At 39.2% G+C, this 26236-nt stretch overlaps 1 protein-coding gene across 3 annotated transcripts in view; it reads right to left on the bottom strand.

Annotated features, from left to right (window-relative positions):
• Window positions 1-26236, bottom strand: part of rasgrf1 (Ras protein specific guanine nucleotide releasing factor 1) — a 148126-nt gene that overhangs the window by 56485 nt on the left and 65405 nt on the right. For 2 of the 3 annotated variants that reach the window (XM_060877709.1, XM_060877708.1), the window contains exons 5-10: window positions 25772-26025; window positions 17272-17351; window positions 16955-17148; window positions 15735-15844; window positions 4790-4908; window positions 4114-4274 (exon numbers count right to left, since the gene is read on the bottom strand). In XM_060877709.1, coding sequence (XP_060733692.1) covers window positions 4114-4274; window positions 4790-4908; window positions 15735-15844; window positions 16955-17148; window positions 17272-17351; window positions 25772-26025 — 918 coding nt within the window. The remainder of the gene's footprint in view (window positions 1-4113; window positions 4275-4789; window positions 4909-15734; window positions 15845-16954; window positions 17149-17271; window positions 17352-25771; window positions 26026-26236) is intronic. The other variant, XM_060877710.1, reaches the window with a different exon arrangement.

The following is a 26236-nucleotide window of genomic DNA, read 5'->3' on the forward strand; positions in this document are numbered from 1 at the left end:
AATTTCTTATACTTACAGAATGCATTCACAATATCATTTTGATAAGCATCAAAATTAATTCCCACCCAGTGTTGCATTAATTTCTCCCCAAGATTACATTTACAGCATTTGGCACCCTTATTCAGAGTGACGTACAGATCTCTAAGATCGCTTAAATCTCTATCACTGGATACATTAATGCTGGTTCACTAGGTTATATACTTAAGATACCATGAGTTTAAAACATTGTTCAAAGTTACAATAAAAGTTTATTTATTTATTTATTATTTTTAAATGCAAAAAATAGGGAAATAAGTGCTAGTTGAAGTGTTTCCTGAATAAGTAGGTCTTCAACCATTGTTTGAAAATAGCCAGTGTCTCAGCTGTCCGGACCTCTAGGGGAAGTTCATTCCACCACCTTGGTGCCAGAACAGAGAAGAGTCTTGTAGTATACTTGCTTCTTACCCTGAGAGATGGTGGAACCAGTCGAGCAGTGCTGGAAGATCGGAGGGTGCGAAGTGCAGTGTGAGGAGTGATGAGGGCTTTGAAGTAAGAGGGAGCTGGTCCATTTTTACCTTTGTAGGCCAGCATCAGTGTTTTGAATCTGATGCGTGCAGCTATCAGAAGCCAGTGGAGGGATCGCAGCAGTGGGGTGGTATGTGAGAACTTAGGCAGGTTGAAAACAAGCCGTGCAGATGCATTTTGGATCATTTGGACGAATTGTGTTCATAGGTAGACCTGCCAGCAGTGCATTGCAGTAATCCAGTCTTGAAATGACAAGAGACTGAACAAGTACCTGAGCAGCCTGTGTGGAAAAAATGGCCGAATCCTTCTAATGTTGTGGAGAAGAAACTGACATGAGCAAGTCACATTAGCAATATGAGAGGAAAAGGAGAGTCGATTGTCCATGGTTACCCCAAGGTTGCAAGCTGTGGCTGAAGGCGAGATCAGATCGTTGTTGAGGGATATAGCAAGGTTATGACCTGGGGATGAATCACCTGGGATGAACAACAGTTCAGTTTTGCTAGGATTGAGCTTTAACTGATGAGCAGTCATCCATGATGATATTTCTGCCAGACATGCTGAGATCCGATCAGAAGTTGTGGTATATGAGAGTGGGAAAGAGAAGATAAATTGTGTATCATCAGCATAGCAGAGGTAAGAGAACCCATGTGAGGAAATAACTTGGAGAGTGAGTATACAGGGAGAAAAGAAGGGGATCAAGTACTGAGCCCTGTGGGACACAGGTGGAGAGTCTGCGTGGAGCAGATGTCACTCCATGTTACCTGATATGAGCGTCTTTCCAGGTAGGAAGAGAACCATTCCCAAGCTGATCCGCAAATACCAAGATTTCTATGGGGTGGACAAAAGAGTCTTGTGGTTGACCTTATTAAACGCTGCTGAAATGTCAAGGATAAAGATAAAGCTGGATGACAGTTTGGCTGATCTAGCAACATGTAGTTTCTCAGAGACATCCAAAAGGGCTGTCTCTGTGGAATGAGTTGCTTTAAAACCAGGCTGGCTAGGCTCTTGGAGGTTGTTCTGTGAGGGATAGACAGACAGTTGATTATAGACAATGCGTGAAACGAGAGAAGTGATACCAGTCTGTAGTTACTGATGTCTGATGGCTCCAGAGCAGGTTTCTTTAGGATGGAAATAACCCTTGCTCTCTTGAAAGTAGTTGGTACCTGACCAGATGCTATGGATCTATTGATGATAGTGGTAATGAAGGGCAGAAGGTCTTGCGAGATGTTCTGGAGCATAGTGGAAGGGAGTGGATCCAATGGGCAGGTGGTAGGATTGCAAAACTGGATGAGATGTAAAATCTCTTCTGCTGCTACAGTTGAGAAATGTGACAACGAAGATATTGTACTATATGGTGGGAAAGTCAGACCACTGCATACAGTCTTCTCCAGCACCTTTCAAAAGATTCTCAATGAGGTTAAAGTCTGGAATTTGTGGTAGCCAATCCATATTTCATATTTTCAGCATGGTGAATCCTGGAATTGAAGTCTTGTTATATGCACGTGCCATCATAGGGAAAATAATCCATTGATGGAAAAAACAAAAACAAACAAAAAAAAACTGGTCAATTAGTATATTCAGTTAATCAGCTGACCTATTTTTTTGGGAACATAATGTTGCTGAACCTAAGAATATAACAACACCCCAACAGGCTTGTACAGTGAGTACTATGCATGATGGGAGCATCACTTGATCCACCTGTCTTCTTACCCTGTTGCACCCAGGGAAAATCTTTATCTTGTGTCCAAGCCCAGCAAACTGATAAGTGGTTTCTTAAGGCTACACAGCAGTTTTGTCTCGCTCCCTTGAGCTTTCCTTGAATTGTATGTATGGTAAACCTTTTACTTTCATAGTTATTAAACAGTTCTTATGTTTTTTTTGTGCAATTTCTAAATGCAATTTTTCCTCAAAGATGATGGTTTACCACTAATCTTTCCAGGTTTTAATAATTTTAATAGATTCAGCAATCTCTGTTAGTTGTTTTCTTTGGTTGGCGCAGGCCAATAAAACATGTTATATCGTCGCTGTCAGGCGGAATCCTCGTATCTCCAAAACCATTACTTTTCAAGAAATTAAAAAAACGCCGTACCTTATCTGCAGTGCACAGGGTTTAGTCCGCATTGCAGTGGATTGTCTTGCGCTAAATTCCTGTCCTCAGACAAGCACCAGAACTAGCGGGGGTCAAGATTTTTTTTCTTTGAGCCCAGTGTTTTGAAGACATTTACCTTAGAAGATGTGTTGATTCGTTGCGACTCTTCTTGAGGAGAAATATGCCGCGAAGCTCTCCCGCGGAGTGAGGAAGAGGTGGACAGTTGAGGTGTCCAACGGAGTTAAGAGATTTGCGCTCAAGCTATTTTCAAGACTTTAGATTGGTTAATAACTTTTAATATCATAACAATATAACAATAAAATAACAGACCCACGTGGGGACTGACCAATAGCATCAATATGTGAAAAGATATAAATTGACCAAATTTGGACATATGAGGTTTCCGCCCGACAGCGATGATATATAAAAATATATGTAAAATCTTTGTTTTGTTAAAGCTTTTACATTTGACAGACTATAGGTAAATATTAAATGTGCACATTTTACAGATGCACTCCACAATGCTTTCTATAGCTACACTATATGGAAAAAGTATGTGGACACTTGATCATCATACTCAGTTGTGCCCATTATAAAGCTATAAGATTAACATGGAGGTGGTCCTCACTTTTTACCGTTACAGCTTCCAGTCTTCTGGGAAATATTACTACTAGATTTTAGCTATTTTATAATGGCTACAGGGATCTCTGCTAATTCAGGCACAAAAGCATTCATTCCAAAGTCATTCAGTGGAGTTGAGGTTAGGGCTCAGGCCATGGAGTTCTTTTGCATCTAGCTTGGCAAATAATCTCTTCCTGAACCTTGTTTTATGCACAGGGGCACTGTCTTAACAAAGCATGACTTTTGTTTCAATTAAGCTAAATCTTAATGGTGCAGCATACACAGAATTTCTGGTAATCGTTTGGGGAAGCCCCACATGTGATAGTGTTAAGTGTCCACATACTTAAAATGCATAAGGTATTTCTTTTTATTTCTGCTTTTTTCTGTAGCTATATACCTCTTGCTTTTGTCATTTATTTGACTATTTATTGGTGAAGGTATACCGTCAATGCATGATACTACAGTATGTGGTTGTTTTTATGCTCCACTTCACACACAAATATAGCTACAGTATATCCATCTTAGAGTAAGAAAAGCACAAAAAGTATCTCATTGGCAAATTAATGATTCTTCTATTTTTTTCTATTTTTAGATTAGTTATAAAAAATATTTTAAAATAAGTAAGCCCATTTCAAGATATATTTACTTATTTAAAGTTGTCTCTTTTTTGGGACGTAATTAATTTATTGTCAAGAAATAAGCATCACAGTTTTATAATTTGTTAGACAATATCTAAAAAAAAAAAATATTAAAACTTATTTATTCTGGCATACATCTTTTTTTGTGGAGAATATATTCACCAATATGATTTAAAAAGATTTTTCAGAAATGTTTTTGAGAAGTATTTGAGAAAATCACCCTAGGAAGTGATCCATGATCCATACAAACCTAGACCTTACCTTGGTGAGGTGCAGCTTCCCTCCAGAGCCCCTGGTACAGATTATGAGGTGTTTGGAGAAAAGAAAACACTGTCTCTCGCCCTCTTTCTTTAGAGACAAGGAGCCCAAACGGCCACGGGTGATTTTCCCTTTCTCACTCATGGGCACCTGGATAAGTGATCCTTATAATTGAGTAGTGAAGGATGGAGCAATAGAAAGAAGGGTAAAATTATTTTCCAATTTTCAGTTTGATCTGGTATTAGATAACAGGCCATTCCAATTACAGTTAAAAAAAAAAAAAAAAACGGGTTGGCATAGTACAATTTTTTGGTCAGAAAGTGGATGTTTTAATATGCCACTTGTCACAATCCCTGGCTTCTTAGCAGATTGACTTGTAATAAATGTATTTATTTATTTTATTATTTAATTTATATATTTTTAAATGACAACATTGCCCTGTCTGTCATTCCATGACAGAGCTTTTCTGAGACTGGTGAGATTAAACCTGTTAATGTTTCAGTGTCTGAAGAATCAAAATACAGGTACAGAAAAGTGAGAGACAGACTTTTGACAATGTTGGTGACAAGACTGGATTAAAAATTATATCTGAATACAACTGTGAACCATGCTCTTAACTTTAATCTAAGTTTCCTTTCCAGAGCTCTTTTCTTTGAAGTGTATTTGGGATTAGATGTACCTTGTCTGACAAAAGTCTGGCTAGTATCCAGGAGAATCTCACAGCCCTCCACAATCATGCGTTCAATGGCCAGGTTCTTCCTGATGTTCTCGGTTTCACTTACTTCATCGTGCATGATTCTTAAAATAAGTATTTAGTTATCACATTCATATCACAATATAACAATAATGAATGTAGTTCAGATCATGATATTGTTTAAATGACAGCATTCCACAGTGCATTTAAAAATGATTATTTTTATCATTTTATTTGTATTATTATTATTCTTCATTATTTTAACATATACAGACAAACTATTGAGTAAAAATGCCCTACACTTTATTAAACCTTTTTTGTTATTATATGTTTGGAGAATTCACTTTTTTTTTTTACAAAGTGGACAAAATCTGGAAGTGTAGCAGCTTTACTGAATTTTTAAAGAAACCAAACTAAAATATGCACTGCTAGAAAAATTAAAAGCGTCCAAAATTATCAGGTTCCAAAATGCTATTGCAGGTCATGTACCACAATAAAATATATCCTAGAAGTGAAAATATAAAATCAGTTTTTTTCTAGTATATCCTATTATAAGGTTACAATAATACAATTATAGAATTATCAAAACATTTCTAGACATTTTTGCAAACTTCAAGCTTAAAATAAAGCTTTTTTAGATAATCAGATAATCTTTCTATTTTAAGTTTTTATTTCTGGAAAGAATACTTAAAAAGTAGAATCGGTAGCTTAGGGTAATGATAATGCGTGCATTGCTGTATTTTCTAGCCAAGTGACTTCGCCTGGTGGTTTAGGTCCCACTTCCGCTGTGGTGGCACAATGGCTTCGATCATCGGGTTCACTGGTTGTGTTAGCAAAAGCAGAACAAGAGAGAGGCCCTTCCCTTTCTCTTGTCTTCCCCTTCTTTCTCTCAGTTTCAAATCGTGTGGCGATTTCTCTCGATCCGGAAGAGAATATGTTGCTGTCCGCACCAGGCTCAGGCTTGCTTCTTCTGATCTGCCACAACAATCAGTGGCATTCAAGGAGCTGTTTAGAGCCACCTTGTTGGTAAGGCTTACATGGCAACAGGTCAAGCTGATGTGGCCCTACACACTATGGCAGTCCTGCCCACCTATCAGGTGAGACATTGAATCGTGAGGCAGTATTTGAGCTCCGCCACGGATCTTGTGCTCCCTGCCACAAAGCAGACAGGCAAACATTCAGGTAATTCATCACTCATCACAGTGAGAAGCCTCGGCCATCTTTCCGCCACACCCAGCCCACTCCTAGCTCAATCAGAGCGAAGAAACAGGAAAGTGTTGTAGCCCAAGCCCCCCTGTCAAATGCTAGAGATGAGGGGGCAATACTACACCCCCACTCTGAGATATGGAAGCTTTTGGTCTAAAGACAACTCTCCTCTTATCCTTGGTCTCCACAAAAAGATTGGGAGATTTGCAGGCCCTGTCAGTCACCCCGCCTACCTAGAATTTACCCCTGGCATGTACAAGGTTTTCCTTTCCCACACTAGGGCATGATATGTCGCCAAGGTGCCCACTATGGCCAGTTGTCCGATCATCCTACAAGCCTACTGTCCTCTGCCCCATAAGGGTGCACTTGCTTTGCCCGGTATGAGAGTTGAGCACTTGTCTCCATGCTTGAGCTTGTGACGCAAGTCCTCCTCTTTATTCGTCTTCTTCAGAAGCCAGTGTCTGGTGCACTGGGTAGTAGAAACCATTACAAATGCCTATGATGCCTCACTCGACTAGGGGTATAACCTCTTCCAGTGCCTGGCCATGGGTGTTCCCCTTGAAGAAATTTGTATTGTGGCCGGTTGGTCCATTCCGCACGCCTTTATCCAGTTACATATTTAACCAGGTTTCCTGAGAATGGAACAAGATGCAGCATCACTTGCAACACCCTGGATGTCCATTTATGCTTCCTTCATACAAATAGAAACTCGAGTAATGTGGCATAGATGCCCTTACACGGAGTTGCTGGCGCATATTCCCTTCATCATGTGTCCTTTCCGAGCCCTTAAATTGACTTCTTCAAAAAAAAAACTTCCTCAAAGAGTTCCCATAGCATCAGCAATAGTTTTTCACAAATCACATCGAATATGAAAAAGCTGGATAAAATTCAGATAAAACACTAATTCAAAAGTGTCATCCATGTTTGTGGTCAAATCGTTAGAAGATGGACTTGATTCAGTATAGGAGAAGATATCAAAAAATGAAGGGCAAATTGAAGAGATACACTGAATATGAAAAAAGGCCAATGAGAAATGGTAATAAACCAGAAAAGGACTATGAATGAATGAATAAAACACTAGAACAAGAAGTGAGAGAAGCTGTAGTTAAAGATCACAAGAGATTATAAGGCTGAGGTAGAAAATAGCATGTGAGAGCAACATCCTTGAAATAGAAATGCTTCAAGGTATTATTTACAACTGCACCTCAAGTCTGTCCAGTCTGATGAGGGGCAATAAAAAACTGTGAAAGGGTGTAACTTGAGTTTGAGCAATACCTACTGGGCATAGGCCAGTCCTTACTGCAATAAGAAGAATAAATAAAGCAGGTCAATATTCTTCTATAGTCACTCCCCAATTTACAATCATTTCATTTGTTGTAGTTCATTCATGCTACTCCCATGCTGAAACTGACACTGGAAGCACTCATTCAATTATTAAAGAATTCTGGCCACAAATCATAAAACTGCTGTCTGAAATGTTCCAATCGGTAACAATGGTAAAATATGGACAGTCTTGTTGGCAAAGAGGCAGGTAGAACATATCGTAGGTATGTCTGGGTAGCAAAGCAAGTCATCTTGCAGTCTTCCAATTGTCAAGGGAAGAGAAAAGATTTTAATTTACAGAGTATATTCCTGAACCTTATGGCCATAGCCAGCTCTTACTGTCTATAGTATAATCCACTCCTCTGATATCCAAAAAGACAGTAATATGTAAGAGAAGACAAAACACAGGGGCAGAAATCCAACAACATATTAAGTGTTTGCTATTTGACCGTTTCTACTGATGTACTGGAAAGCACTGTAGTGGAACATCATCAGATTGTTACTACTGATAACGTACCAATTTGCAATGAGGCCTAACCCTAACCCTTGTAGCCAAACAAAAAGTGATTAACAAATCCAAGAATATCAGAATTTATTACTGTTGGTATGATGTTCTTTTTCTGAAATGCATTGTTACATTTATGCCAAATGTAATGGGGGACACACCTTCCAAAAAGTTCAACTTTTGACTTGTCAGTCCACAGAGTATTTTCTCAAAAGTCTTGGGGATCATCAAGATGCTTTCTGGCAATCTGAGATAGGCCTTTATGTTCTTTTTGCTCAGCAGTGGTTTTTGTCTTGGAACTCTGCCATGCAGGCCATTTTTGCCCAGTCTCTTTCATATGGTAAAGTCACGAACACTTAACTGAGGCAAGTGAGGCCTGCAGTTCTTTGGATGTTAATGTGGGGTCTTTTGTTACATCACGGATGAGTCATTGCTGCGCTCTTGGGGTAATTTTGGTCTGCTGGCCACTCCTGGGAAGGTTCACCACTGTTCCATGTTTTCACCATTTGTGGATAATGGCTCTCACTGAGGTTAGCTGGAGTCCCAAAACCTTTTCCAGACTGATAGATCTCAATTACTTTCTTGGTCATTTGTTCCTGAATTTCATTGGATCTCGGCATGATGTGTAGCTTTTGAGGATCTTTTGGTCTACTTCACTTTGTCAGTCAGGTCTTATTTAAGTGATTTTTTGATTGCAAACAGGTGTGGCAGTAATCAGACCTGGGTGTGGCTAGAGAAATTGAACTCAAGTGTGATAAACCACAGTTAAGTTATGTATTAAATGGGGTTCAAACACTTTTTCACACAGGGCCATGTGGGTTTGGATTTTATTTTCCCTTAATAATAAAAACCTTCATTTAAAAACTGAATGTTGTGTTTACTTGTGTTATCTTTGTCTAATATTTAAATTTGTTTGATGATCTGAAACTTTAAAGTGTTTAAAAAAAAGAAAATCAGGAAGCGGGCAAACACTTTTTCACACCCCTGTAGATCATTCAATCATTCATTCATTTTCTACTGCTTATTCAAACTATTCTCGGGTCATGGGGAGCCTGGGTCTATCTCAGGCATCATTGGGCATCAACGCAGGATACACCCTGCACGGAGTGCCAACCCATCGCAGGGCACACACACACTCTCATTCACTCACACACTCACACACTACGGACAATCCCCCCACCGAGGCACGGGGAGAACATGCAAACTCCACACACACAAGGTGGAGGCGGGAATCAGACCCCCTAACCCTGGAGCTGTGAGGCTAACCACTAAGCCACCATGCCCTTATCCCTGTAGATCATAATTATTATTATTCTAAATTATACATACTGTGACAAAACCATTACAAAAAAGATAAACAATTAATATTGTATTAACAATGTTTTGTGCAAAGAAATCTGAAAAGAATACGACTGTCGCAACACACTCAGTCAACAATTTAAGGGTTGGAGCTTAAAAAAGGAAGTAAGTAAAACCCATAAACGAAAGCACTTTACTAGTAGTTTAAAAACTCATCCAAAATGTTGATTAATCAGATTCATACACAATATAAATTCAATAATAACACTTGTATCTGCAAAAAATTATGCAAATTTGCAAGAAAGTAAAAATTAAATGATTCGTGTTGAAAACTCTGCATACCCTTAGTTCTATCTACTGTGTATTGACCCCTTTAGCATCAATGACAGCATGCAGTCTTTTGGAATAACGGTCTATGAGGCCCCAAATTCTTGCAGGTAGTATAGCTACCCATTCGTCTTTGGTCGTCTTGCATGAACCGCGTGTTCGAGATCTCCACAAAGTTTCTTGATGATATTAAGGTCAGGAGACATGTGATGGCCACTCCAGAACCTTCACCTTATGTACTGGAAAGTCCAAGAGTGCACCATGGGCAGCTTTCATGCAGAAGAATGTAAATTGTCTGCAAGTATTGTCTTATAACATGCTGCATTCATCTTGCCATCAGTTATCCCAAGATTCTCTTTGCCTTTAAAGCTCACACACCACCAAAACATCTGCAAGCCACTACCATGATTCACAGTGGAGATGGTACTCTTTTCACTATTGGCCTTGTTGACAAATACTCCAAATACAGTTGTGACAATAAAGCTCAAGATTCCTTGATTCTCCTCACTTCAAATTACAGTGTGCCAGAATGTGTGAGGCATGTCAAGGTGTTGTTGGACATACTGTAAGCAGTCTTTTTGAGGTATTGGTGCAGATTATTTTTGTTCTAGTATCATTAATTTGCTCTTGAAACAACCACACAATTTTGCATCCAAAACAATTCTGGCAGCTGTGGTTAAAATCTTTATTGGTCTACCTGACCTCAGCTTGGTATCAAGAGATCCCTAAATTTTCAAATCCTAAATAAGCAATTGAACAGTATTGGTTGGCATTTTCAAGGATTTGGATATTTTTTATATCCTTATCCTCCTCTATAGAATTCCACTACCTTGTTACACGGGTATTTTAACAGTTGTTTTCTGCTCCTCATGGCTCATTATCTAGCCTGCTTAATGCATCAATGTGAGAGCTAACATGCTTATTGTCTCTTTATAAACAGACAATAATTGCAATTTAAAAAGCCACAGGTGTGGGAAATTAACATTAAATTGCAATTTGAGTGCCACCTTGTGTGTCTGAAACATGAGAAATCATTCAAGGGTATATAAAAAGCAGCCAAACTACTGGGTGATAATAAATGGCTTTATATGATCACTATCCTAAAATAAAATGCAGGAGTTTTTTTGTATTTTTTGCAGGATCAGTCACATTTTCAAACTCAATTCCAAGATTTTATATTTTCTTCCAGGGTACATAGACTGTACATACATTTATGCATCAGTGATCAAACATCAAATTAAATGAATCTAAATCAATTCAGAAGCTAAACATGATGACTATATTAATAGTTTTAAATAAATTATTAATGTTTTATGGCATGTATGGTGCAATAAACTTGAATTAGGCTTGGCGATGCTTATTGTGCTCTGCTGCTTGTTGCACAGTGGGTCTGAGAGAGATTCTCAGATCCACTGATTATCAGTTTCAATACAAGAATAAGAGTGTTGAATACAGTGTAAGTATGTCCTGGAAGAACTACAGTATTTACTAGCAATATGTGTTTGTTCAAATGAAATATGACTGCCCCTACTGGTATTTCCTCTGTGTGATCCTGTCTGATACTGAATGAAATCACAGGATTCATTTTACTTTGATATGCATTCTCGGTGACCACATCTTTTCCTCTTATGGTAGCAAAGTCACCACAGATTGCTGCAATACCAATCAAAGATATCTTTACAAGGTGGGCTACTCCAGCTTACTGGAACGGGGCAGATGAGTTCAGCTTGGCATACAGATTCTCACCAGCAGAAACATTGAAAGAATGAATGTTTGTTCATGTGTCCACTGAAAAGGTTTGCCCATCAGTCACTTATCCCTGAACCTATCATATATAGCACCATTGAGAGACAGTATACAATAGTAATCTATATGCTTTGGAAAGGTAAATAATTGTGGTTACTCTAAGAAATATTATTTGTAATAACTTTTTTCTCCTGAAGGAAGGGGTGTTTAACTATCATTTATTATTGTGTGAAAACAACTATTCCTTCCACTAGGGGACAGAAATGAGTTGGGTGACTAGGGTAGTGCAATAACAAAGAAAGAACCCTTCCAGGGAGGCTGTATGCAAACTGTATGATTTAGTTCTTTTGCTCCAGAGAAAAGTTTTTAAGCTCTGTATAAGTATGGATGTATGCGATGCATCAAATTTTAATTGTCTTTGATCTTAAGTTTAACAATATTGGAAGATTCAAGTAATATAACTACACAAAAAAAACAAACAAATGTATCTTTAAAAGATCTATAAAATTTCATTTAAAAAAATCGAATTTCTTGCGAGGAAAAAGTAAGGTCACCCTCACACATATTTATACTTAAAATGGATAAAACTACTATAGCTGTGTCACATCAGGTGCAAATTATTACAACAGAGCATTCTGAAGAAGGCTTGCCTTATTTAAATGTCAGATATTTTAGCTCTTAATTTTTGAAGTGAGAGGTATCACCATGGTGAGATCCAAATAGCTTTCTGAGGTTTTCAAAAAGAAGATTGTTGGTGCTTATGAGTCTGGTAAGGGATATAAAAAGATATCAAAAGAATTCGTAATTAGGCATTCCAGTGTCCGAAAGTTATTTCAAAGTGGACAAATGAACAACTGCTGCCAACAAGCCAGGTCAGTCCATCCAAGCAAATTCACCCTAAGAGCCAACTGCAAGAAGACCTAAAGCAAGCTCGTGCTACAGTTGATGTCAAAATGCATGAATCTACAATCAGAAAGAGACTGCACAACTTTATTTATCATGGGAGCTGTTCAAGGAGAAAACATTTGCTGGCTCCTCATTGGCTAAACATGCAAATAAAGCTCAAGATTCCTTCGTAGTAGTAGTAGTAGTAGTAGCCTTTATTGTCACTGGTCACAAGTACCAGCGAAATTAGCCATCAACCTGTCCATACATACAATTCATACAATATGACAAGGTGGGACAGGACAGGAAGACAGGGGATTGGAGGTAATCAAGCACAGGCAAGCAGCCATCAGGTACTGCAGCCTTTATCCTCGGTGCCTCAGTCCGCAAGATTGTCATAGCGATACACAGCAAATTGCCATGGAGACAGCCTTGATCAGGTCCCAGACAGAGTCAACAATCAGCAGGTGTCTGTGGAAGTGGGGGAGGAACGCAAGAGCGTCTTGCTGCAGTGCTCATCCAGGGGAATTGTTGTTCCAACAGCAGCCTTGGCCGAGGCCAGTGCTGGTTGAGGGGAGCCGAAAGCAGATAAGATTGGGATTGTTTGGTCTTGGGGCGAGTATATGCATTCCAATTTACACGACTACTCTCTTAGTCCATTCTGGTCTCCAAATCGATCCATTTTCCTTTCCAAAAGCAGTGAGCTTCACCATGATGTTATCCATATTGCGGTTAATAGTCCCAGCTTCAGTGCTGACTGCTCTGCCCACTGCAGCCATCATGACGGGCAGCCTTGGGAGGCTTTGGACATCTGTCAACGTTTTTCTGATTTCCTTGATAAACCAGGGCAATGCCTAATGCAATCAGCAGAACTCCTGTTATCCTGGTTCCGAATAGGAAGATATCTTCAACGTCCTCCACGGAAAGAGCCACCAGACACACGACCCGCCACCTCTCCCACGCGTCCATCATATATCCAGCTGCGAACGTTCCGGCAGGGCAGTCAGGTTCCCCCGAACCCAAGCTTCTCGTTGAGAAGATGGTGTCAATTGCGTTGAGAGACCAATTTATCAAATCCATGATATTTTTTTAGTTTGGAGAGCAGTGCGGAGAGAGTCTCTCAAAGTATAAGACAATAGACGAGACAAGAGAAGCAAAGCAGGGAAAGTAAGGGGGAGGAGAGGGAGAGAAAATGCGACCGCCTTCGTTGAGAGCCAAAAGAGAAGACTCTCCTCACTTGATTCTCCTCATTTCAAAATACAGTGTGCCAGAATGTGTGAGGCATGTCAAGGTGTTGTTGGACATACTGTCTTTTTGTGGTATTGGTGCAGATTATTTTTGTTCAAGTATCATTAATTTGCTCCTCAGGGGCTAAACCAAGACCCACATTTTGGGGAAGGGGTCTAAGATTGCCCACTGTGCCTGAGAGAGGAGATCATTCCTGAAAGGGCTCTCCCATGGAGTGCCATCTAGGAGGGAAACTAAGTCCACGAACCAAACTCAAGTGGGCCAAACAGGAGCCACAAAAAAAGTGGACTCGATTGTGGAGCACTCTGGCTAGGACTTTTGGGAGCAGAGCTACTGAGGTAAAAGCATTCAGGTGGAGCCTTAGCCATATCTGTACCATGGCATCCAGGCCCAGAGAGACAACCCTGATGATTGATACATAGCATACCAATATCTGCTGTGCAAACGCAGACAGCCCTGTTGATTCATACTGTATTATTATTATTAATAATAAAACCACCACTCTTGTTCCACTTCCACCAACTCAACCTGCTAACCGCATGATCAGAACTTATAAAGAGGAATGCTCTCACAATGCATGCAGCTGTCCCCCTCGAGATCCAAATGGGCTTGCTCATCTCCCAAACAAACAACACAAAGAGAGTGCCTGTCATCCTATCCTTATATAACAGGGGCACAGATGCACACACTTTTTAAAATGCTTGATCTCCACAATGTCTTTTTTTCTTTTTCTTTCTTTTTTTTCTACTTTTTTCCTTAGTCTACACAGACAGGACAAACAATTGACATAAACATACACAGAGTGCTCCCTGAAGACAAAGAAGCTGGAGTAATGTGACATAGATTTGACTATCCGAGCCATGAAATTGCCGTGTGTGCACACAGAGCTTTAGACACAACTTCCTCAAATCAGCCTTCATACAGGGTCGAGTTGCCTTGAACTGGAAATTTAAATTGAAGTACTGTATGTGAACCCTTTTATTTAGTAGTTTGAGGGACCTCCTTGCAGCCATTACTTCAACCAAACATTTTCTGCAACCACTGACCAGTCTCACACATCTGCCTTTAAGGATTTTTACCCACTCACTCAGTTGAGTGAGGTTTTCGGGACATCTGGCATGTACTGACTGCTTCAGGTCTAGCCACAACGTTTCGATTGGATTCAGGTCAGGACTAGGCCAATCCAGTGTCCGAATCTTCTTTTCCTTTTAACCCAATCCTTGGTGATTTTACTTTGATTTGTTGTCTTGTTGCATTACACATTTTCGTCCCAGCTTCAGCTCCCTGACCTATGGCAGGAGATTCTCATCAAGAATTTGGTGATGTTTCCCTGGATAATATGGAGTCATTCAGGCCCAGAGGCCAAAAAGCAGCCACAGACTTTCACATTTCCACCACCATACATCTGTCAGGATCCAGCCCGGACTTTGGCCACGTGCTTTCTATGTTCACATGTCTGCCCCAGTTTTCCGTGGGGGATGCCGCCTCACTTCCTGCTTGTGGTTGGTGTCACCAGCCCAAGATTTTTTGTTTTTTTTTGGTGTCCTGCAACATCGCATCACACCTGTCCGGTGGGGGACGTTGCTTCAATTCCTGGTTTCCTGTGGAGGACACCGCCCCACTTCCTGTCCGCGGGGGGTGTTGCAGGCCCGTGTTTTGCCCCAGGGATATTTTTGTTTCTTTTCTTGCCCCGTGGTGGAGGACTTTTCCCACCCCCCTTTCTGGTTTTCTGGACTTGAGTCTGGCTGCAGTGTGTCGGGGGTTGTGCTCGGCCCTTCTGCTCGGCTGTGGATGTCTTCGGCCCTTTTGTTCTTCTGTGGACGTCGCTGAGTCTGTTTTTATCCCCACGCTGCCATCACTGTTTGGAGGAGGTTCTTTTCATGGAATTCAGTGTTGGCTTTTCTCCAAACATGGCTGTTTTGTTTATTACCAAAAAATCTATTATAGAATATTAATTATGGAATATATTATGTTGGTCTTTGTGGGAACACCTGGGCAATCCTAAGGATGTCTAATTTGTTTGGTCTGCTAAACTGATTAATTAAGTACCCAAATGTGTGTGAACTGCTCAAGGGATTTACTAATATTCATGCAGAACTGATTGTGAGTAATAAATATGTTCCTGAAGCCAGGTAAAAAAAAACATGCAACGATATTTGGTTTATTATTTCTTATCATTGTTGTTTGACCAGAACTATTTTTATTACTTTGCAGCTTTCCTTTTATATATAATATTATTTTACATTATTGTCAAATAGTTTCATTTAATAAAAATGATTTATTTTACATTATTGTCTTCGTGCTAATAATTATACATGTCACTTGCTCACAGACAACAACATATGTCAATATCATGTTTAGTTTTCAGTGAGTGGTACACATGGTTTCTACCTGGACAGCTCCTCAAGCTTGGATTTAGCATATTCCAGACTATTCCTCTCCACATGTTCATGAGGTGTGTGTGCCAATAGCTCATGGAGAGTCAAAATGTAGCGTGGTATCTGTGTGGAAAAAACATAAAATGAACTGAAGCACTTTTGTGCTTAGGGCAGAGCCTATAACTAACTATGAGGACAATGAGGTCAGGACCTCAACAGATTTTATATTTTTAAAATGTCCTTGTCACATTGAATATGGAAACAGAAATTGGTTAATAATTTGGTGACAGCTTGTAGCTTACTATAGAAGAAAAATGTAGTGGTGATTGATTCCTGACAAAACACAGCAGCTTAGAATGGTGCTTTGTCCATAGATGTAATCAAAGGTTTGTCCATAGATGTAATCATCCTTCATCTTTAGCTCTCATGGGACACTATCAAATTCTCATTGAGTTTTATGCAACATGCATTTTATTATAACATATGACATAGATGCTTGTAACTACTTGTAATAATGCTAGCCTAATAACATTAACAATAATGCTATTTGTAATGCATAAATCACAAAAATCAAGGAAGTAAAGATGAGAAGATGAAAACACACAGAGAAAAAGAGAAAGATATCTACATACAGCTATACTTATCAGAACAAATGTACAACCACCATCTACTTTAATAGAAACACCAGTACATCTTTTCTGAATTACAGTTCAATCATATCAATCATTTGGCAGCAGCACAATGCATAAAACCATGCAAATACAAGTCAAGAGTTTCAAAATCAGAATCAAAGAAAATGTGTTTCACTAGCATTTACAGGCCGTTTATGCTTCATAACCCTCCAATGTGGAAAGAAGAGTGGGTGAAAATAATTCCACATTGATGTGAAAGACTCATTGTTAGTTATCACAAATGCTTGATTGCAGTTGTTGCCATTATCAGGTTTAGGGGAAAATTACTTTTTTTACATGCATCAACAACAAGGCCATAATTTTTATCATAGAGATTTTCTTAAATCCGATGTTTTATGTGAACATTAACTGAAGTTTTGTCCTGAATCTTCAAGAATTAAATTTTGTGCTGCTGCCACATAACTGACTGATTGGATAACTGCATAAATTTAAGTTAAAATAGACAGTTTTGGTTTTATATCGCTGGTTACAGCTTTAATTGAGTTTAGAATAAAAGAAAAATGGAGAGTAATGGAAGATAGATAAGAAAGAAAATCATCACCTGGAACATGGGATACGTAAGAAAGGTCTCCAAAGTGCGCTCCTCACAGTCAGGCTTGGACTCGTACTGCTTCAGCAACTTGTCAAAATCACGGTTTTGTTTGCAATGTGCCAGGATCTGCAGGCTGTACTGGTGATTGCGAACAAATTCCTGGTAGATGTTCAGCATGGGCAGGAGAATGTCAAAGAGGTCAGCTGATGGTCAAAGACAATAAAGGGATAAGTAATCTCTGGTTACAATTTAGTCATAACTTTATCAGCAATGTATAAAAAATTTGGCTGACAGTATACTTGACTTAATGTTTGAAAAGCACTCACCCAATACTAATGTTGGCCAGCTTGCTATTCGTGCTTTTAGGCCTTGATAGAATATCTGGTGTAAAAACATGATGGTTTCACTGCAAACACAAGACCACAAAAATAAGAATTTATTTTACGTTTCTGCGTATAATAGTGGAATGGGATAATGATGTACTCTCACTCACTCTCACTCACTCATTTTCTACCGCTTATCCGAACTACCTCGGGTCACGGGGAGCCTGTGCCTATCTCAGGCGTCATCGGGCATCAAGGCAGGATACACCCTGGATGGAGTGCCAATCCATCGCAGGGCACACACTCTCTCATTCACTCACGCAATCACACACTACGGACAATTTTCCAGAGATGCCATTCAACCTACCATGCATGTCTTTGGACCGGGGGAGGAAACCGGAGTACCCGGAGGAAACCCCAAGGCACGAGGAGAACATGCAAACTCCACACACACAAGGCAGAGGTGGGAACTCGTGGGTGCTAACCACTAAGCCACCGTGCCCCCCATAGTGATGTACTCTGGTAGGAAAAAGTTAAATAATCATTGTAAATTTTCCTTATTCCAGCACTTTTGATTGTCTGCCTTTGAAGGCAGTGATGGAGTAAATAAAGCTGTACAGCGACAGTAATAAGCAGAATTCCATGAAAGGCCCCACATTTACACTCCAGGACCATTTGAGCCATAAAATCAGGAATCATGTAAAGATGCAAGTCTGAGATGAGTATCAGGATGTATAGAGGTAGATTGAATCCTATTGTTGTACAGAAAAGCTAGTCCCTAGTACTGAATTGCCTAAACTGAATCCTAGCAAAGGATTTTCAAGGCCAATTCTACAGTCTTCACACCACCAACAAAATACATAAACAGTACAAGAAACTGACAACTGCAGTCAAATTTGATAATATTCTTTATATAGTTCATGTCCCATGAATGCAATAACAATAAATTACCTAACCAAAACTCCACTACACACAGCCCAAGAATACAATGCAGCCATGCAGATTATTTACACATGAGTATCCACCAAAGAATGAGGACAATGGCTATGCTTTTACTGTGGCCAACTCCAGCCAGCAGTAGAACATCAGCATTGATTAAGTAGCTCCATAAGAAGAGGTGATCAGGCTAGGAACTCGGAACACCAGGAGCTCGGGAGTGGCATATATAGCTTGACTGTATTCAGGTTATGGACAATGTAAAATATGTACAAAGTGCAGACAAGGACTCCGGCAAGACTAGCTATGACAGCATAACTAAAAAGCTAGAGCCAGAAGGCGTCCTGGGATATAAACGGTCCCACCACTCCACAGTCTGCAAACCTGAGTGACTTGCAAAGGTGGTAAGCCAACAGCATCCAGACATACCAGTTCACCAAACACTCTATGCCCATTAACCCTCCAGCCTTTTGTACTTGAGGTACTACCAAATAGCCTGCACCAAAAGTAGGTGTGACCGATCACAAAAAAACCAAAAGATCTCTCAGGTACTGTGGCTCGAGACCATTAAGTGCTTTTTAGGTTTATAATAGTATTTTATAATCAATGCAAAACTTGACTGGAAGACTGGAACTTCAATGAGGATAAGATAGGGGTGATATGTTCATATCTTCTGATTCTAGTTAGGACTCTAGCTGCTGCGATCTGGACTAACTGGAGCTTGTGTATGCACCTACAGGAACATCCAGACAGTAAAGCATTACAATAATCCAAACTAGAGGTAACAAATGCATGAACTAGTGTTTCTGCATCATTTAATGACAACATATTTATTATCTTAGCAATATTTCTGAGATGAAAGAAGGCTACCCTTGTGGTATTATTTACAGTATGTGAGCTTCAAATGAGTTAAGCAGGAGGACGTTAGTAGGCATCCAGTGCCTTCACACAATCTTCAATATTATTAAGCTGGTGACTCACATCTGACTTAGCTGAAACATATAGCTGCGTGTCATCAGCATAACAGTTGAAGCCAATACCATGTTTCTGAATAATTGCACCAAGGGGTAGCATATATATTGTGAAAAGCAATGGGCCTAAAACAGAATCTTAGTTGTTTGTTTAGAGTGGTCATTTATGGAACAATGTCACATTTATATATATATTTATATATATATATATATATATATATATGTGTGTGTGTGTGTGTGTGTGTATATATATATATATATATATATATATATATATATATATATATATATATATATATATATATATATATATATATACATATTACGTAATATAAATTAATTACCAGGCCAGAGTAAGAGAATATGTAACACAGCAAAAAAAAATTAAATTCTGCCTGACAAAATTATACAATTTTATAGAGTATATCTCTTTGAATTCATGCACTGAAAGCCTAAAAACTCAAAAAATCTGTTTTATAACACCACACCATTTAACTGTTTTATGATTCATTTATCTAGTATAGTTATAAAAGTTATATGTCACTAAAGCGTTCAATCCACCCAAATATAACTATTTAGGGTTTCTTTTGGAATCTCTCTACCATAGCATGCAGTAAATACAGTAATGTGCATCATGCCATGCTTCAGAGTTAAAGTGCTCTCCAAGAGCAAGCCAGCACTTCCACGAATAAAAACAGCAATGACTTTGTACCGAATAAACAAAACTGACCAATAATACCTTTCAGCTGATATAAGGTATTCTCAATCATTACTCAGATGAGATATGGGATTAAAAACTAAAATCATGCTGATCCAGTTACAGAGGAAGGTATTAAGTCTGAGCAGTCTCAGCTTCTCAATCAGGTGCTGGGGATGATTGTGTTGAATGCTAAACTAAAGTCTATGAACAGCATTCATGCATATGTATCTATATTATCTGGGAGTGTAAGGGCCAGAGGCAATTGCATTGTCTGTGGAGTGGTTTGAACGATGCGCAAACTGCAGGGGGTCTTGGTAGCTGGGTCTTGATGTTCCTCAAGATGAGCCTCTCGAAGCACTTCATTACAATGGGTGTGAGTGCGACAGGACGATAGACATTGACGCAGGACATGGTGGACTTCTTGGCATGGGGACGATGGTGGTTGTCTTGAGGCACATAGGAACAAAGACATCCCCTCGCTGTTCTGCAGATTCCCTGAGGCCCCTGCCAGGATTGTTGTTTGGCCTGGCAGCCTTCCGTCAGGTTAACAGAGTTCTCCTCTCTTTGGCCATGGATAGACCCTGGTACCTGGTCATTGGTGGAACGGATGGTCTTCCTCGATGCTACATCGTTCTTAAACTGAGGGTAGAAGTCTTTCAGCACATCTAGGAGGAAGACGTTCACTGTCACAGACAGGTGAAGCTGTCTTGTAGTTTGTGATCGTCTGAATGCACTGTCACGTGCACTGAGTGTTTCCACTGTCCTGGAAGTGGCTGTGGATTCTCTGGGCATGATGGCTCTGGACAGTTTAACCTTTCCTGTTCTTAGGGCGTCCCCTTCTTTGAAGGCTAAGCCTCTAGACATCAGCAGCGCATGCACCTTAGCAGTCATCCATGGTTTCTGGTTGGAGCATGTGGTGATGGTCTTGGAGACATGACACCATCAATGCATTTGTCAATGTAACTGGTCACTGATGCTGTGTACTCTTCCAAGTTGATGGAATCGTCGTTGGTTGCGTCCTTCCTGAAGATGTTCTAGTCAATGCACTCAAAACAGTCCTGAAGAGGAGACATGGTTCCTGCTGGCCAGGTTTTCACCTGCTTCAGAAACGGTTTAGAGCGTCTGATGAGTGGTCTGTATTCTGGAATTTGCAAAACAGAGATGTGGTCTAAATAGCTGAGATGGGTTGGGGCTATGCACAATATATGGGGATGTTTGTGTAAACAAGATCCAGCATGCTTGCTCCTTTCGTTGCAAAGTCCACATGCTGATGGATAATTAACAGTTTCTAAACTCTCATAATGTGGTCCACTCAAGTAGAATGTCATCCATTTTATTGTCCAGGGAGCAAAATTTGAGAATAGAATGTATCTGAGAGCTGACTGTCTAGGGATAGTGTTTAGCCTAGCACGGACACCCGCCTGCTTACTGTGCTTCCTCTTCCTGGACCACCGTTTTTGCTGTACCCTATCTCAGTTACTAGCATCAGGCAACACAGAGGATTAGAGGACTGGTCTACAAAGAAAGCCGAAGTTGCAAAGCTTGGGTGGCACTGTAGCCACAGATAAATCATATGTAGAAGTAGGAGAACCCCAGGAGCTGCTGCAGCTGCTTTCATGTCACAGGTCTTGGCCAGTCCTTCATAGCTTTGATCTGGTTTGGGTCTATCTGTATGTTCCCATCCTGGTGTTGTTCCCCCACTGAGACGAGGAGGGGTCTAGTACGGCAGAGGGCCTGGTAAAGGACATGACCATCTAGGCTTTGGACCAGGAAAGCAGATGGCAGGGTTTCAGTCTCAATTCCCAGCTAGTGGGACAATCCCTCGTCCATGAATTCAGCATCAGCACCAAAGTCTGAAAAGATGGCCAAGTCATGGTCCTGATGCTTTCCCTATATTTACCTTTACCCTAGCAAAAAGTTTGAGGGAGACCACGGAATCTGCTGGCTCACCAGTCCTACACCAAAATCCTTCTCTCTACGCCTAACACTTTTTGAACTCATGAGCTCTTTTAAGGGTTAAGATGTTTGTGAATAACTTTTATCTTTGCTAGGATACTTTTATCTTTACTAGGATCTTATATTTAAATTTAAGAGGAAACACTTACATACAAAATTATCTTAGTTGCTCCTAGTGGCTAAATTCTAAGAATTTTCATGAATATGGGCCTAAATCTTGAGCAAATTAGCTACTTTTTCAAATGTGTACATAACATTTTCCACCCCAACTACAACCCAACAATGTTCAAACATTGAAGGATGGAGAACCAAGTAAAAAAAAATATTATTTGGCTACCCGAAAGAAGTGGACACCACTGTGGCTGCTCTGAGATGCTTTTTCACCGACAAAATCTATCTGCTTATTTACAACATCCCAAACAGCTGTCTGATGCAGAAATGCACCCCAGTATTTTTGGGTTCCTCGTGTGCATTTAACCCAGAGTGTTTCTCATGTTCTTTGTCGGTTGTTGTCCATTTATTGCTGTTGCGTGTGCTGTTGAGTGTTTCTCGTCTCGTCATGTTTGTGCTGTGTTTATTAAAATCTTTACTTGCACTTGGATCCTCTGCCTCTTTGTTCTGTCACGTGCGTAGAACAAGGCATTCACTAAATTCCAGGGGTTTCGTTACTACAACGTAAAGTGGGAGTGTTTCAGGAGGTCTTGGAAAAAAATAAACAACCAAAAACTACGGTTAGGGTTAGATTATCAAATAGGCCACGCCTGCCTGATGACACAGTATCTGTTACGCTGTTCTGAAATCCCTGGAAATAAGTGCATCCCTGTAGAACAAAGAGGCAGAGGATCCAGTAACAAACCAGAACAGTTCTTGTTCTATGACTAAGAACAACCAATGAAAACAGGAACAGAATGACACATGACAATATAACCAATAAGAACATGACATGTACACAAGGCAGGAGGACATGGGGCAAGGGAAGCAAGACAAGAAACATAACAAAATAAATGACATGGATAACCAAACACAAGACAAAACACAAAACATGTGTTACAGATATTTAGAGTATGTAGTTAATATTTTAATAACTTTTTTATTACCCAACCCACAGATTATCCACAGCACCTACAGATATAACCACAATCTGCACATTACTTGTGTGGAGTTCTGCATTAACTTTAAATCTAAGCAAATATAAATTTTTATTGTCATGCAAGAAAAGGAAGAACATTCATATGCCAAGATTTTTAATATGGTGATAGCATATTATGGAATAAATATTAGTTTGCAATCTCAAAAAAACACACTTGAGGAATAAAGGTATGTTTCGAAAAACAAAACTATCCCAGGTTAAATGATGGAATGAATAAATGATATAAGAGCAGAGCTGCTTGGACCAGGAGAGTTGTTTAGTTACCAGACAAGGCTAGCACTTTGAAATGCCAGTTGTGTGTTAAAAGTGATGACATTGTGCGGTTGCTAAAAGAACTTAATCCATAAGGGACAGTGGCATAGAGTTGTTCAACATTATAACTCAGTGGGTCCAAACTATCAGTGGTATGAGGATGGTTATGATAAACTAAAGCTATATCAGGATGCATTGACGGTTTTTAGAAATGCGTCCTGTTGTCTATTTGTAGACCAACTAACAATAATCCTGCTGTTACTGCAGGTCTACAAGAAGTTCCACAGTAAAAAAATTCTTTCTAGATTAATTGCAAACTCTCGGTTGCACTATTATAAACTGTTGTAGAAAGGACAATTATTTACATTTACATTATTTACTGTAGAGTGTCACCCAAATGAGGATGGGTTCCCTTCTGAGCCTGGTTCCTCTCAAGGTTTCTTCCTAATATCATCTCAGAGAGTTTTCTGCCATCACATCCAGGTCATTTGAGATAGGGATAGATACACAGTATTTTAAATTTTAAATGAATATATTTTTTTTAATTAATTTTAAACTTTCATTGTATATATTTACTTATACTTATACTTTTATCCTTATTTTTCTTCTTATTCTTATTATATATATATATATATATATATATATATATATATATATATATATATATATATTTTTTTTTTTTTTTTTCTCTTAAAGAAATAAATTAAATCTCAAATCTTATTTCCCCCATTCTTAAAATGAGAAGGTTATAAAAAGTTTAGCCTTTATACTGTGTGATTCATATTTTAGGTATTTATTTTATACAATATATTTGTAGTACGTTATTTTACTCTGCTGTAGGAGTTTGCAGACGCTTGCTTTCCTCTTTCAGTGCTGTTCCCGCTAAGTATCTACAAGCAGCGATCCTACAATATAAATGAGGCTAGATTAACTGTGCTTTCAGAAAGAGCAGCTGGTTAACCGCAGTTAGTTTTCTGCCTTGTCTCATAAAACCTCAAGAAATTTCCTGCAGATATTTTCCAGAACGCCATATATAAGTGCTAGTTTAAGTGTGGAAGAGGTAGGTATTCACCCACCATATGAAGATGACTCAGGTGCTCGGACATCTACATGAAGTTCATTCCATGACCTCAGTGCCAAAACAGAAAAGACTTTGTATTCCTACATCTTATCTACTTAGATCAGCATCGTGCAGTGCAAGCAGTGACAAGAGCTTTGAGGTAATAGGGTGCTGGTCCATTTTTGGATCTGTAAGCAAGCATTAGTTTTGAATCTGATACGTGCAGCTACCAGAAGCCAGTGGAGTGGATCTTGAATGAGTCATTCTGCCTGTCCATCAGCCTGCACATGATATCCTGGCGTGAGGTTAATATTACCCTCTGGTGCTTGCAAACTGCCAGGATTGTCAGTGCTGGGCAAGGTGTGTACCCACTGGAAGATGCTTTGTTGGAAGTTGGCAGGCACATATTATTTCCCTGGTATACACTGAAGAGGTGGGGAGTACAGGAACTATGAGTAACAGAGGCAAAATGGGCCCTATAACTAAAGGTTTTTGTGGAAGGTCATGGCAACAGGTGAGGGCATCCTCCTTGCAGTTCTTGGTACCAGGTTGGTATATAACATTAAAATCAAAACGGTGAAACCTCAACCAGTGAACCATCAACAAAATCATGAGCACCTAAGGCTCAGTGATGCACATAGGAAGTAAAAGGACTGTGAATTTAGCCCCCCACATAATCATAAAATTAGCAATACCACATCATTTTGTTTGTGTATTGTCTGTGCAAAATAAAAAGATTTTTGATATTAAATGTTTTTCCAGTACAGTCTCCACATATCATCCAAATCATTTTAACCTCTTCTTCTTCTTTTTTTGTATTGTTTGTTCACATGAAATAAAAATTTGTGCTCATTCAGTCAAATTTATTTTTTTATGCAATATGTTTTTGAATGCCAAATTTCAGAGTCATTCAGCTCATGTCACAAAAAACCTGAGATGGAAGATGGCTCACCTTTGACCTCATCTTGTATTGATGTAAGAAGAGCATTTCTTCTTATTATTATATATATTTAATTTTTTTCTCTTCTGTTTCTATACTTCCGTAAAGCTGCTTTAAGACGATGTGAATTGTTAAAAGCACTAAACAAATAAATTTAATTTGAATTTGAACTTGTTGCCCATTAATTAAATTTCTCTCTTTTGGTGAGGATTTTGAGCATATCAAATGTAAATGGTATGGCTGCTGTCTTATTACAAAAAATGCAGTGACATGGGAAAGAAAATACAGCAACTGCATAAAAAGATAGAAAGCTATATAAAAAAGACTGCAGATCTTTTATTAGTGAATTAGTGTAGAAGTGCAGTAAAAATCTACAGGCATTTGAAAATTATATGTTGTTAAGGATTCAGTCACACACTGAAAACTGTCAAAAGAGTTTTAAACTGTAAATTTAAACAGTGGAAAATAAAAAAATATTATCTGATAGTGGACAAAGTTGTTACATAAAACTCTCAATGCAAATTCTCTATTCAAGTACCTGTTGAGAAAAATGCTGCTGACATCATCATGAGTAATAGGTGGCTTCTTGGAACTGGCAGCCATGCGGAGTGGTCGAAGGAAATTGTTGACAAGTATGTGAAGCTGTTGGACATACTCTGCCTCAGCTTCCAGCATGCTAAATACCACCTGGTTTCTCTTCCTCATGCTTTCGGCATGTGGTGAACGAATGTAATCCTGGATAATGGTCTTCCACTTCCTCCGACACATCCAACCACGCAAGAAACTCTGTACCTGAATAGTTTTTAAGGCAGTCTAGCATCAGTTAAGTCTGGACACTACAACATGGAGCTATAGGCACTTAAATATTTATATATATATAATCAGTATTTTATATAAATGTTAGTCATAATGTAATTGTTTTTCTTATAGCTTAATACATTACAGTATAAGCATAATACCTTGTGACTATGGGTGTTTTTAGTAATAAACTTTCATAATCTTC

The sequence above is a fragment of the Tachysurus vachellii genome, chromosome 9 (genome assembly GCF_030014155.1).
Source record: "Tachysurus vachellii isolate PV-2020 chromosome 9, HZAU_Pvac_v1, whole genome shotgun sequence".
Lineage (NCBI taxonomy): Eukaryota > Metazoa > Chordata > Actinopteri > Siluriformes > Bagridae > Tachysurus > Tachysurus vachellii.